General features: G+C 43.0%; 2 protein-coding genes and 1 long non-coding RNA gene across 4 annotated transcripts in view; 2 read left to right on the forward strand and 1 right to left on the reverse strand.

Annotated features, from left to right (window-relative positions):
- Positions 1 to 237: 237 nt before the first annotated feature.
- tstd3 (thiosulfate sulfurtransferase like domain containing 3) lies at positions 238 to 11,514 on the forward strand. Of its 2 annotated transcripts, XM_074654692.1 has the most exons (5): positions 338 to 639; positions 750 to 920; positions 1,966 to 2,125; positions 3,536 to 3,624; positions 11,502 to 11,514. In XM_074654692.1, exons 1-4 carry the CDS (start codon positions 510 to 512, stop codon positions 3,591 to 3,593), a joined length of 519 nt encoding a protein of 172 aa, XP_074510793.1. In that variant the 5' UTR covers positions 338 to 509; the 3' UTR covers positions 3,594 to 3,624; positions 11,502 to 11,514. The 2 variants fall into 2 exon arrangements, with proteins under 2 accessions (XP_074510792.1, XP_074510793.1); XM_074654691.1 differs by lacking the exon at positions 11,502 to 11,514 and having other exon boundaries at positions 238 to 639; positions 3,536 to 5,410.
- LOC141779699 (uncharacterized) lies at positions 6,853 to 12,466 on the forward strand. Its single transcript, XM_074654693.1, has 13 exons — positions 6,853 to 7,781; positions 8,002 to 8,161; positions 8,339 to 8,488; positions 8,893 to 9,012; positions 9,096 to 9,191; positions 9,275 to 9,409; positions 9,492 to 9,602; positions 9,689 to 9,799; positions 9,945 to 10,069; positions 10,608 to 11,305; positions 11,375 to 11,431; positions 11,513 to 11,774; positions 11,922 to 12,466. Exons 1-13 carry the CDS (start codon positions 7,555 to 7,557, stop codon positions 12,013 to 12,015), a joined length of 2,346 nt encoding a protein of 781 aa, XP_074510794.1. The 5' UTR covers positions 6,853 to 7,554; the 3' UTR covers positions 12,016 to 12,466.
- Positions 9,754 to 14,084, reverse strand: part of LOC141779700 (uncharacterized) — a 57,535-nt gene continuing 53,204 nt past the window's right edge. Inside the window, exons 2-3 of the long non-coding RNA XR_012596400.1 lie at positions 12,497 to 12,742; positions 9,754 to 10,043 (exon numbers count right to left, since the gene is read on the reverse strand). This is a non-coding gene — a long non-coding RNA (uncharacterized LOC141779700). The remainder of the gene's footprint in view (positions 10,044 to 12,496; positions 12,743 to 14,084) is intronic.

The raw sequence follows: 14,084 nt of genomic DNA on the forward strand, positions 1-14,084 counted from the left end.
CCCTCACTGCATTAGACTTATATACTATATACTTAGACTATAAACTGTGTTACCTTCATCACGATGCTCAAATGTTTTGCAGCACCAGACAGATTATTTATTTATTTTTTGCCTAAAATGTCTCTTTTCATAGTAAAGGTTGGACAGACGTGTGATTATCACTATCCCCTTTCCCATGACATTGAATGCATCATATATTATATATCTGATAAGTCTTTAGTGTGTTAGTTTTAGCTACGTATGGAACATAGCGCTTATTTGTGCTGACAAAGGTTTGACCTTTGAAATATTAGGTTAATGACTGGCGTTTGATAACAAGTGAAAGGTGTTTTGTCCTTTAGGGGATCCGTCTTCTTCTGCGCATGCGCAGGTCAATGTATACAGGGTGAACAGTGGTGGTTTATTCTAGCAGCTGTTACGCGCAGTAGGCTCTTTATTATTGCGTAATTAGGGGTTTATGTGGACTGAGTGTAAATATAGAGTGTAAAATAGGGTGTAACTAGTCACAGATGGCTCTCAGAAGGTGCTGCGGGTTTGCAGGGCTTGTTCCGCGGCTGTTATGGAGCAGCACCGTCCAGCTCCGCGGAGGACGAAGCTCCGCGTTCAGCCTGGTTGTCAACAATCAGCACGGCTGCAGAAGTGAGCTTCACATCTAGCTGTTTTGTTAAAGGCAATGTCAGCTGGTTGTGCTCACTATCATGTGTTGAAGTTGTTGATGTGTCTGGGTTGCTTTGTGTTGTGCTCTCCAGCTACAGAGTTGCTGCTCCGCAGGTTGAGCTCAGCGCCGCCGAGCAGCTCGGATGTGAGTTATGATCAGCTGAAGCAGCTCCTGGCTGGACAGAAAGCTGTAGTTATAGATGTCAGAGAGCCCTGGGAGCTCCGGGAGTACGGATCCATCCCCGGCTCCATTAACGTTCCCCGTGAGTGTTGTTGTTCCTCCTAAACAAAATACACAGAAACTGTGTGTGAAAGGCAGTGATGTAACGTTGCACCCACTTGTTAGACCAAATGTAGAAGGTCTGTGGGTCATTAACACATTAAGGAATGTCCTGAATCATATTAAGTCTGTCACTCTGTCTCAGTTTATAATTGCAGGCCTTTTTATTGTGGCGAGCTTATTTAATTGAAAGATTGCTTGAATATTACGTTCTAGGGCTGGGCAATAGATCTATATAATATCGATATCGTGATATGAGACTAGATATCGTCTTAGATTTTGGATATTGAAATATGGTGTTATTTTTTATTTTATTTAACCAAGTTAGTCCCATTGAGATTAAGAATCTCTTTTCCAAGGGAGACCTGGCCAAGACGGTAAGCAGCATTTATTACAGGGCTAAAACAGGATGGAGTTTGTGGTTGTGACAAAAAACGATAAAGCTGAGAGTTCTCTGTTAGACAGAGGTGAGGTGTTGCAGTGTTATTGCATCAGGCAGGAAAGATTTCCTGTTATCGGCCCTTGTGTCCTTGTTATGGTATAAATATTGTCTTTTCCTGGTTTTGAAGGCTGCGTTACAGTAAAGGGATATCATTTTCTGAACCCACCGCACTGTTCTAGCTCTTCTATTATTTGCCTTTACCCACTTAGTCATTATATCCACATTACTGATCATTATTTATAAAAACAAATCTCATTGTGAAAATATTTTGTAAAAGCACCAACCCTAGAATATCGTCGCAATATCTTCATACATTCCCAGTAAAATGAAAAAGATTTCAACATGGATGACATCTGCAGACAACTTGGTAAATTGTATGAGGAAGGACGAGCCTCCCAACTGTCTTCAAAGTTAACATTCCTTAGATGATCCTGATAAGTGTATCTCGGAGCAATCCTTTGACGCTACTTGCAACAGTTCCCATAAACACCAGACCTGCCAAAGCGTTGTTTTACCTTAAAGCACATATCTAACGTACTATACTGGCCATACTTGAGCTGTCTGTGCTTCTTTCTTTCTTTTGCAGTGGGACAGGTGGACACTGCCCTCCAGCTGGGTCCGGAAGAGTTCAATGAGAAGTACGGTGATGAGATGCCCCAGCAGACAGACAGCATAGTGTTCACCTGTCTGGCAGGAGTCAGGAGCAAGACAGCGTTCAACACAGCCGCCTCGCTGGGATACAAAGAGTGAGACATGTTTCCCTGGCATATATCTGTCAAAGTCATTCCTTCTCAACTCATCGTTAAGTCCACAAATTATTGAACTATCATAGTCATGTATACTACTGCAACTATACTATGAACTATACTACAAGTGAATAAATATACTGTTATATACTAGTAGCCCACTTTTTAGTTTATGAAAGTACACTTTAAAGTACTCTCAGTAAACTACTAGTTTAATAGTTTTTACACTGCAAGTATACTTGTATATACTTGTAACCCACTTTTTAGTTTATGAAAGTATACTTTAACTTGCAGTACTTAGCCAATGATTTAGGTATTAAATAAAGAGACTTGGTCCTTTTGCTATTTGACTTGATGTTTTGTGATGATACGCAGAATCCAAAACGTAGACAATTTTTGATGAATTGAAGTTAAATTCATATCAAAACATTCTTTACAAACTCTCACACACTTTAAAAGTAAGCACAACTACAAGCCAAGTAATCTTTTCTGTGGGTCTCTAAAGCAAGAATACTTAACCATAGTTTTCTTAAATATATCTCGATCAAAAGATTAAGTACAAGTATGAGCCAAGTATACTTAGACTTTTCTGTATACTTGTTAGTATAAGCCAAGTATACTTAGACTTTTCTGTATACTTGTCGGTATAAGCCAAGTCTTTTCTGTATACTTGTCAGTATAAGCCAAGTATACTTACTTTTCTGTATACTTGTTAGTATTAGCCAAGTATAGACTTTTCTGTATACTTGTTAGTATTAGCCAAGTATACTTAGACTTTTCTGTATACTTGTTAGTATTAGCCAAGTATACTTAGACTTTTCTGTATACTTGTCAGTATAAGCCAAGTATACTTAGACTTTTCTGTATACTTGTTAGTATTAGCCAAGTATACTTAGACTTTTCTGTATACTTGTCAGTATAAGCCAAGTATACTTAGACTTTTTATACTTGTTAGTATAAGCTAGGTGTACTTAAGTATATCTCTGATAAGTACATCAAAAGTAAACTGAAAGTATACCCTCTTATTTTTAGTTTAAAATAAGTATACTAATAGCACACTTGAATAAACTTCTATTTGGTAAGGGTAGCGTGGAAGCAAGTGTTTTTACAGTCCGGGCAGAGGCTACAGTATCGGTACATTTTTTATAGCTGAATGTTCTATCTGACTGTTATATTTCATCATGAGTTAGTATTAAGTTTCTCCAACTTGAGGTTATTGACCTGTTGTTGCATAATGCCTACCCATCATGCAGTGCTCTTTGGATCAAGGGGCTAACAATGTAATGATCAAATGCAGCGTATTACTGTGTTAATACCAGTGAAGTCAAACACAGATGCAGTTTCATTGTTGACGCACCTCTGTTTATACAACATTTCATTCACTTCCTATCCTTTTTCTCTCCATTTCAGCATTCATAATTACCTGGGCGGATGGCAAGACTGGTCGAAAAATGAACAGGAGAACTGATCCAGGGATAAAAAAAAAAAATGTGAAGGGTTTTTTAAAAAGTTCATTCACTCCTCTGTTTGTTTAAAGAGCCGGCGATTGAAGTTGTTTTCCTCATCTGTGAATCCCAAAGACTGAAACCAGAGAAAACATCAACACGTCACACGTCCGCTGCTGAAAAACTTTAAAAACTGCAATGTTACTTGAAGTTACTCGTAAATTGATTTAATCATACAACTATTTATTAACCCTTTACAACTTCTAAAGAGACAAATATATAACCAGTGACTAATCTAAACCTTACAACTGTTAATAGACAATGAACAGAGCGTTTGTTTCCATACTATCTATGCAAATGACTACTCAACTGTGTACGACTGTGAGTTCAAATGAAGTTCAACACGTCAAACTGATGTGTTGTAAATATTAAATATCTTGTTGCTCATAGATGCATCTGCAGTTGTTGCCAAAATCATTCAATAAATAAAGTTATAGTTTAACAGTGAAATTTAGTTTGTATTTTTTTTGTCCATCAGGTCATTAAAAGCAACATAAGAAGACATTTATTTGAATAATTTGTGATATAAATAGGCACAGGGTGGCTCGCTGAGGTGACAGCCACTGGGACTAAGATGATCTACGGTATTGAAGGGTCGTGTCTAATATCCACCGTGTCTCAGTATGAATTTGCCACCCACCCTCCAGGGAACATTAACAGGTTCCTTCGTCATCCACGATAATGGATGTGTTTGTTTTCACCAGAGAAGAATGCCTCTACTATAGCATGTCGACCGTGGACCTTGTTCCCTGTTAACTTCCCCTTTTACAGCTTGAGCTGAAAGTCCAAACAGAACTCACAAATGACAGTCTCCTGATTAGTTTAATCGAGATTTCTACGTTAAAGCAAGTGCCTCGCCAAACTAAGACACAGCTTGTTGAAACTGAATCATTGTCACTGAATAGGGAACTGACCTCTTAGTGACTTTCCAGATGCATGAGTCAATAATCTGTCTCAGAAGTGTTAACGCCGTTTCTGTTTGTATTCTCCAAGCAGGCAAATGATTGCTCATATTTATATTTAACTTTTCTTTAACATCTGTTTATTGATTTTGACAGTACGTTGAGGTATAGACATACAGCAAATCAAATAGTAATCTAATGGGAGAGAAGTGCAATCTATGCACCACTTTGAATTGTATTGAACTAATGTGAATAATTTCAGTAGGTTTTCCACACATCATCTGTAATTTCAGTACCCAATTCTTTCTGCTAGTCTTCCCTAAAGGAATTTGACTATTTAAATTTTGTAAAAATGTTGTAAAAATGAGACACAGCACCTTAAGTATATGGTTTGATAGTTAAGAGACTCTCCGAAGCAGCACGGTGACGTTTCTGCTCTCCTGCAGTCGGACATGAGCCCTCAAAAAGTGTTGCTTTTTGTAGAAAACGGAAGAAATTAGGAAGCTGAAATGTCTGCTGCAGTTGCTGGAAAGAGACGAGGTGATCATTAATATATCTCCCAGGAAGACAATGCCCCTTTCCCTTCAAGTTTCGAAGAGCATATACGGGGTGTCCAGGTATATTTTAGGGGCTTTCAATATTGATAACACCTTGGACTAAACTTTTAAAGAGTTTAGAATAATGGGGTTATTCCAGTATGTGTCTTTTTTAGCCTTTGTTGGACCATTAAGGAGTGCTGGGAGACATGAATGCTTGCAGGAAAGGTGCTCGATCTGTAGCCATGCAGGTAACTTCCAGGTGACATATGTAATATGTAACTGTTAAAGCAGGTCTGTGAGTAATGTGGAAAACACAAAATGAAATAAATGACTCTGAAATGAAGCATGTCCATTCCTTCTTTTCTTTGGGCGGCTGTGGCTCAGAGGGTGGTTCGATCCCCGGCTGCTCCAGGTCACATGTCGATGTGTCTTTGAGTAAGACACTTAACCCCAAATTGCTCCCGAAGGCATAGCCATCGGTGTGTGAATGAGTATTTAGATTAGATCCTGATGGGCAAAGTTGGCACCTTAGTAGCCTCTGCCATCAGTGTATCAATGTGTTTGTGAATGGGTGAATGCTGACATGTAGTGTAAAGCGCTTTGAGTGTTCAGAAGACTAGAAAAGCGCTATATAAAAGCAAGTCCATTTACCATTTACCATTTCTTTATCTTGTGTTCCCCTTAGATATTTAGCTGAGTGAAAAATTAAACGTGGGAGGTGGGGTTGTGTTAGCATTTGAAGTGAGGCTTCATAAATACTGTAATAGAAAATACCACAATAATGAGTGATGTTATTCGGTTGCAACATGAAAAGAGCTGGTCAGTGGAGACGGATTGGTCACATGACTGATTCCACCTCTTCCCAAAAGTCCCACGCTGCTGCAAGATCTGAGGTCAATGGAAAGGAATAGATGCTTGCTTAATCCATCAAGACGGGTTTCCACAAGAACAATAAATTAAAAAGCATTTTATAAGTTGGATTTTTACATATTAAATGTGCTGACAGCCAATATCATCTGGCTTTTGGACAGGTTATAATGGTTATTCCAGCCCGTTCTCATTCCCAGGGCATCAAATACTGAGGCTTTGTCACGTCCGTCGGTGTTAGATACTGACGCACAAGGCACCCTTTAGTGTTGGTATGAGACACACCAAGCTTTCCATTAACAACAATATAATATTAAACGCTCAGGGAAAGTGTGTTGGGAGTGTGGTGACGTAGTTTAAAGAGCGAAGAGACACACCGGGCAGACAGTCGGGGAGGTGGATGGGTCCAACAAACACAAGGCTTTCATCCAAGAGGCTGTCGTTTGTGTCCCCTGCGTCACGTTACAATCAGCTGTTCGTTCGTGTCCCGTGTTCACTACGTTCAGTGTCATTTTTACTGTACAAACGTAGTAGTTTTAAGCCCAACCATGTTGTTGTTTCCTAAACCTAAGTATAGTGGTTTTATTGCCTGAACCTAAGCACGTTTTTTTGTTTACTTCACAACATTAAGCACGTGTTTACTGCGACCGAAAAGAGTGACGCAGAGGAGTCTGAAAAAGCGTCCGTATGTGACGAGTTGGGATGAGAACGCGTTGTGTGGTTTTCTATGAGGGTTAACGATGCTGGTAGTTCATGTTTACAGTACATTTTAAGGATAGAGCAGCGTTTACTGACCCCTGACCAAGTGACCCTGAAGGTGTCAATAAAGAGTTGCCCTGAACAGACATGAGCACTGTTTTCTCCCCTCATATCACTGTGCCATGTCAACCATAAACTCCAGACTAAGCGCCCTCTCACCCCCTCCCTTTCTTCTGCCTCCTTATTTTCCCTCAGCAGCAGTTAATTTAATTTTCTTTTTTTTCAGATTGTTTTAATATGTTGAAACCAGATCAGACAAATAAGTACTAATTTATGTCAGATCTAGCCGGGGCTCTTTGTTCCCTCTGCAGCCCTCATCAGGTCACCCTCCAGCTTCGGCTCAACATTCAATTAAAGTCCCTCGTCCCATCGGAGCAGATCACATCAGCGCTGCACCTACTGGCTGCTACCGGACCCTACTGGCCTGCCTGTCAGCTGCCCAGTGCTGGAGTGGACGCTGGTGGTGGTGGATGTATTATAATCCTGGCATTGTGGTTCTGATAAAAGAGGAGACGGGATCACATTGTGTGTTTTGCAGAAAGACTAATGGGTGATGCCGTCAGCCACTATCCCAGCCAAGCTCCGCTCCTCACAAGCTGCTGGCAGATGTCTGAGCAGCAGGTCAAGCCTGAGTTGGTGCAGAGGTTCGAGATTCCACAGGTGTTGGCTCATGAACTGGGCTGTCCTTGTCCAGAGCTGGGGCATGGCTGGCGATGGGAAGTATAAAACCTGAGACTGGGTCGACAATGTGCTAACAAGGTTGAACAGCTGTGAAGTGCAGTAAACCACAGACAGGCCCTGTTTGAGTATCATCTATCTTCAGAGAACCAGAGGAAACAATCACTGCCGCCGCCACTATGAGCCGCAGCCCGGAGAGGATCTCGTCCTACCGCCGTCACTTTGAGGACAGCAGCATCTCGTCCTACCAGGTCAGGGTGTCCAGCCCATCCCCCACCAGGAGAGACGCCCGTCATGCCTCCATCGGCTACTCCTGCAGAGGAGCCGGGGCCGGCGGCATGCGTGGGGAGTCAGCGGGACGGAGGACCGTCTCGACCGCACGCAGGACTCGCATGGCTGGAGCAGGGTAAGCTCTGTCAGCTACAGATGGACAGATGTAGGGGTTATGAGTAAGAAGCCTGTACAGTTAGATTAGACTATTATTTGTCATTGTAAACTGTTTTATGTGAAAGTAAGTTCCTCTTTCTCAAGCTCTAGAGTACTTTATTACATGAAACATTTTCTCATGAAATGCCATCTACCCCTTCTTCAAATCTGATGTCTTTGGCTCACGGGTAACCTTTCAGAGTGAGTGCAGGAGCCATGGTCTGTGTCGGGCCAAGTGGAGAAGCTCCTATAGATCTGGATGTGGCTTCAGCTGAAAACCAAGAATTCCTCAGCACCCGCACAACTGAGAGGCAGGAGATGGTCGTCCTCAATGACAGACTGGCTGTGTACATTGACAAGGTAAAACAGCCTTCAAACTATTTTACTTCTTACCATCAGTGACGATAAATATATTTGTCAGGTCTGGCTAAAAAAGCATTGAAATATGGGAGCATATTACTGTCACCTCTGTGAGCACATGGACAGGAAACATACTGTGGTGTCTGCTTCACAGAGGACGTTTTCTTGTGCTTACAGGTTCGATCACTCGAGCAGCAGAACAAGCTACTGGAAGCAGAGATCGAGGCCTACCAGAACCGCTTCGTGAAGCCATCAGGTCTGCGCCTCTTATATGAGGAGCAGCTGAGGGAGCTGAAGAAGATCGCTGACCAGATGAGAGTTCAGCGGGTGAGACAGATTTCTCCAAGCCGCACATCACCTCTGTTTCTGTTTTACATTTCAGACGCTCAATAGAGCGGAAGGACTGACTTCTTTGTTTCCGGCGAGGTTTACACCTCACTGAGCTGTAGAGGATCCATCCAAGCAACGATACAAGACGTCAACTTGGTGTTTTCAAGGTTCCTCACCTGGTAACAGGCTTATTTCCGGCAGGCAAATGGAGAGGTGCCTCAGCATGTTAAGGTGTCATGGAGTACAGCTGTCTTCAGCTGTGATTTATGCACAGATGAGATGGCTTGATTGTACATTTGCAGACACACACAGGGATGTAAAAGTGGCTGATCTACATTTTGCACACACTTGCACACAAATCTTAAAGACGACCATATTACTTCTGGCTTCTTGGTTTTCAGGACATCTCCTTGGCGGCTAAGGAGTCCACAGCTGTTCAACTGGCGGCAATCAAAATCAAATATGAGGAGGCGGTGGAGCTGAGGAGGAAAGCGGAGTTAGAAATTGAAGCCTTCCGTCCAGTGAGTAACATTTAATTAGCCAATATCTCCTTCATCATCAAATGAATTTACACATAATAATAATGATGGTGTGTGTTCTTCAGGATGTTGACAAAGCCACCTCCTCGCGCATCGCCCTGGAGAAGAAGCTGGAGCAGGTGGAAGTCGAAATTGAATTCCTGAAACGGGTCCATCAACAGGTGGATAACATCTTCACGTAACAATTACGTATATTGATTTTGCATTTCGTTTTCATGCTTGCTAAAGATGTCTTTCTTTCCAGGAAATCGAAGAGCTCATGAAGCAGATCTACGCAGCTCACGCGTCGGCTGAGAGTGCGTTCGACCTGCCTGACCTGGCAGCTGCTTTGAAGCAAATCCAAAACCAGTATGACGACATCGCAGCCAAAAATCTCCAGGTAAAATAATCGCACATCAGCACTGTCTGAAGTCAAGTTCTCTGGGTTTTTAGATAAAAAAAATGTCATCCCTTATTCTTAGGAGATGGATTCATGGTATAAAAACAAGTTTGAAAATCTGACCAGTAAGACGTCACGCCACGTAGACAGAATCCGGAGCGTTAGAGATGAAATAGCAGGAGCCAAGAAGGACGTGAGTATCAAAAGTGAAAATGAACTAATGAGGCTTGATTGACAATTGATATTGAATGACTAAAAAATATATAAAAATATGTCCAGATCCAAAACAAAGACCGTGACTTGGATGCCATGAAGAGCAGGAATGAAGCTCTTGAGGCCCAGATCCGAGAGAGACAAGAAAAGTACAAGAAGGAACTGGAAGACCTGCAGGTAAAAATGTAGTCCCAGGGCGCACACCTGGTCACACCAGAGTCAATTGTGAACCCATATGCTTACTTTCATGCATGCAGACACAAAGCCACCACAATAATTCATTAGTAACAGCAGATTTATGGCTCTGTTAATAACCTAACAGGCTCGGATTGAGGCCCTGCAGCTTGAGCTGAAATCCATCAAGGAGAAAATTACGCTGCACCTGCGCGAGTACCAGGACCTCCTGAATGTCAAGATGGCTCTGGAGATTGAGATTACAACATACAGGTGAAGGAAAAAACACTTTAACCCTCAGAGACACACATAGACTCGTTTTTCTCTTTTTTTTGGGGGGGGCGTCTTTAGGGGGAGATAACAGGTCATCAGTAGATGTCATATAGAATATCATCTGAAGGTTGGGAACCTGAAGATTAATTTGTGATGCAGCTCAGCACTATGTGTCAAGTTGTTCTAGTCATGAATCGGAGCCCTACGTCTCTAGTCTGTGGTTGTAAAGTTTCATGAGGCTGTGATTATCCTGGAGGTCACCACAGGTAATTTTATACCATTTTCATTCACATATCCTGAGGTCAGAGGTCAAGGGACCCCTTTGAAAATGGCCATGCCAGTTTTTCCTCGCCAAAATATAGCCTAAATTTGGAGCGTTATTAACCTGCTACAGCCTCTGAAAGACAGTTAAGTCGGTCAGGATCGCGGGTCTCAGAGGGTTAAAATGGATTAAGTGCCATGCAATATATTTGAATTTAAATGTTTTAAATGTGTTATAAATGTTATATATATATGTTTTCATTTTTTTTTGTTACAGAAAACTTATTGAAGGAGAGGATCTGCGGCTCTCTGGCATGTTTCAAACCCTGTCTCTTACCACCTGTAGCGTGAGCGCCATTGGTGGTGGGATGAGCTCCAGTGGAGGAGGCATGGGTGGCGCTGGTGGAATGGGTGGTGGGATGATGGGAGGTAGTGGTGGAATGGGTGGCGGGATGATGGGAGGTATTGGTGGAGGTGTTGGAGGCATGGGGAGTGGAGTAGGAATGGGTGGAGGTGCAGGAGGCATGGGCACAGGTCCAGGCAGTGGAGCTGGAGGAATGGGCGGAAGAATGGCTGCTGGAGGTCCGGATGACAAGATGGGTCCTGCTGGTAGGGCAGGAGGGGCAGACATGGGTGGCGGCCATGGATTGGGAGGGGGTGTCGGTGTAGGAGCTGGTGCAGGGGGTGTGGGTACTGGTGGAGGCAGGGGAGGAGTGGGTGCTGGAGGAATGGGTGGTGTCGGCGGATTGGGCACTGGTGCTGGAGGTGTGGGCTATGGGGCTGGAGGTTTGAGCACTGGTGCTGGAGGTTTGGGCTCTGGGGCTGGAGGTTTGGGCTCTGGGGCTGGAGGTGTGGGCGCTGGTGCTGGAGGTTTGGGCACTGGTGCTGGAGGTTTGAGCACTGGGGCTGGAGGTGTGGGCGCTGGTGCTGGAGGTTTTGGCTCTGGGGCTGGAGGTGTGGGCGCTGGTGCTGGAGGTTTGGCCTCTGGTGCTGGAGTTGTGGGCGCTGGTGTTGGAGGTTTGGGTTCTGGTGCTGGAGGTGTAGGCTCTGGTGCTGGAGGTGTAGGCTCTGGTGCTGGAGGTTTGGGCTCTGGGGCCGGAGGTGTGGGCGCTGGTGGAAATTTGGTATTCGGCACTGCAGGTTCAGGTGGCATGGGCGGCATTGGCGTGCGGTCTAGTGGAGGGCATGACGGTGTTAGTGGAGGCATAAATGGGGATGGAGGTAAAGATCGTGGAATAGGAGGCAGTAGAGGAACTGACGGTGTGGGTGGAGATGATGTAGGTGTTGCACTGTCAGGCGTTGGTGGAATGGGGAGAATCGGCGGAGGAATGGGTGTCACCAGTGGTACCGGGATGGGATACGGATCAGATGGATATGACGTCATCAATGAGCCCTACGCAGAGCAGGCTGTGGAGCTGACGGAGAGGAGGACGGTGCTCATTAGGTAAAGGTACCATAAGGTATCTTTGCTATTTCTTTTACTTTCTTCAAACATGCCGTTGATTAAGAATGAATGACTTAAACCTGCTTTACGATAATGGGTTACGTAAAAGGTCAGCAACCCCTCTGCATTTTCTCTCCTCCCCTACAGAACTGTTAAAAACGAGGACGACGTGCTGGAGATGGACCACCAGGAACAAACCTACATCATCTCCGGTGCAGCCGACGACTCCGACGAGGAATGAGCAGCATGAATTCCCAAGTGACCTCCCCTCGCCCCTTAAACCTCCACGCCCCTCTGAGCTTTGCACTGACCAAAGCCCATGTCTGGGCACTGACCTTTGCCCTTTAACCCGGACCAGAAGACCATGACTGACCCTTTGCTACAGAGTGAAACCTTCATCACATAGATATGCCTCACTAGTAACACCCAACATGATCTCTAAACTTTTGTGTGCCTTACACTCCCCCTTTTTTTCTACTTGCCGCAAATAAAGCTATCAGCATTCAATTGCCTTGTCTTCTTTTTATTTGATGTGGTGGGGATATATGAGGACACAGAATGTTATCAATACTATTTTCATGACACGCTGGTAAAAGTATATTTTTGCTCAGCTGAGAGAGATGTTGCTTATTTTGATAGTTTTGGCTTGAAAGGATAAAAAGTGGGAAAAGGGAATGGAAGTAGTGAGAGGAAGAGCAACACCGAGAGAAAGACAGAATCACCTGAGGGTCGAGGCGGTCGCCCTGACACTCTCTGGAGGGCCAAGGAATCCATCAGTCAGATTCTGTCCTGCAGCAGAGCGACGGCACACAGCCGTTTCCTGTCCTCATTCCATCCACATCCACACCTTTTCCTCCTGCTGCTGATCGGGAGCGATTGGATCTGGCCAGCAGATGCCAAACACGCTCAGTGTCCTGCTCAGGGGGCTCGGAGCGGAGACATGCAACACACCAATCCTCTGAGAGACACTGCAACAAAAGATAGCAACAGGATCGGTGTTATTATGGCAGCAATAACATTACGGTGCCATCATTATTATTATTATTACAATGGAACACGTCTGACTTAGAAGACCAAAAATCTAATATTGTTTCCCAGAGGAATGTTTCTACATTAGTGGAGCCCTAAAATATTTTACTTTTTGAGGATGGGATTGATCAAAGTAAAGGGGAAAAAATGCACATATTTAAATTTGTAATGCTTTAAATGTGATTAGATAACATTTTGGACTAGATATACTAGATGGTATTAGCACTCCAATTTCCTGAGAACTTGGAATGCAATATGTGCAACCATGCAATAGCATTATCCACTCAAGAAAAAGGATAAATATCTGAATTTTATATTCAAAACACATCTATTCACTGTAGTGCCCATCATTCTGTGTCCTTCCCTTAACATTATTACTGTTTTATTCCTCCTCATACGTGTCAGCCTAAATGCCTCTAGTTATGCTTGCTCTGCTGGTGTTTTTCGTCATCTTTTTTCTGTTTGAATATATTTATTTTATCTTTGTAAGGTGTCCTTGGGTGTCTTGAAAGGCGCCACTAAATTAAATGTATTATTATATTTTTATTCACAAATAAATTGAGAAAATTAAATTTTTATACAGCCAGACTTTTTATTCAAATAGCAATATAAAGAAAAACAAGCAAGATGAAATAAAAACGAGAAATGACCTTGTCGGAGCCACTGCGCCGCTCTTAGATTAGCTTCTTACTGTATTATATTATTGCTTAATAAATATATTTTTCACGATGATTATGCACACATTTCATGAGGAAATAATCTATATTTCTCTCGGACATCATTTCCACAAGCTCATCCCACCCGAACACGCAGGAGACAATTAGTTTGAACCCAGAACTGTCAATCGGAGGGAGATATAATGAGGAGCTGCGAGACGCTCAGATCATTAGATTACATTCTGTTAGCGCCAATTATTAATGCGCATCCAACCACAACGATGTATATATATATATGTATGTATCAATCAGCGGCAGCATATATATTTAGGCGTATAGTTCAGGGAGATAGATGCACTTCTCATCAATTTATTATCAATATAATGAACGGAGGAGGGAGAACGTGAGTGTTTGGTGTGTGGAGCTCTCCATGGTGCGACGACTTCACGGTGGGAAAACGGACGCACTGGAAGAGACGTGTTGTCTTATTATTAAAATAAATAAATTAAAAAAACTGACATAAACCTTATTTTTTCAAAAAGCATTCCCTTAAAAATTCAAATAAGAAAATGTGACGCAGATTTTATTTTTTAAATATTATGCAGATTTAGACACGAAATATTAT

The sequence above is a fragment of the Sebastes fasciatus genome, chromosome 12, assembly GCF_043250625.1.
Source record: "Sebastes fasciatus isolate fSebFas1 chromosome 12, fSebFas1.pri, whole genome shotgun sequence".
In the NCBI taxonomy this organism is placed as follows: domain Eukaryota; kingdom Metazoa; phylum Chordata; class Actinopteri; order Perciformes; family Sebastidae; genus Sebastes; species Sebastes fasciatus.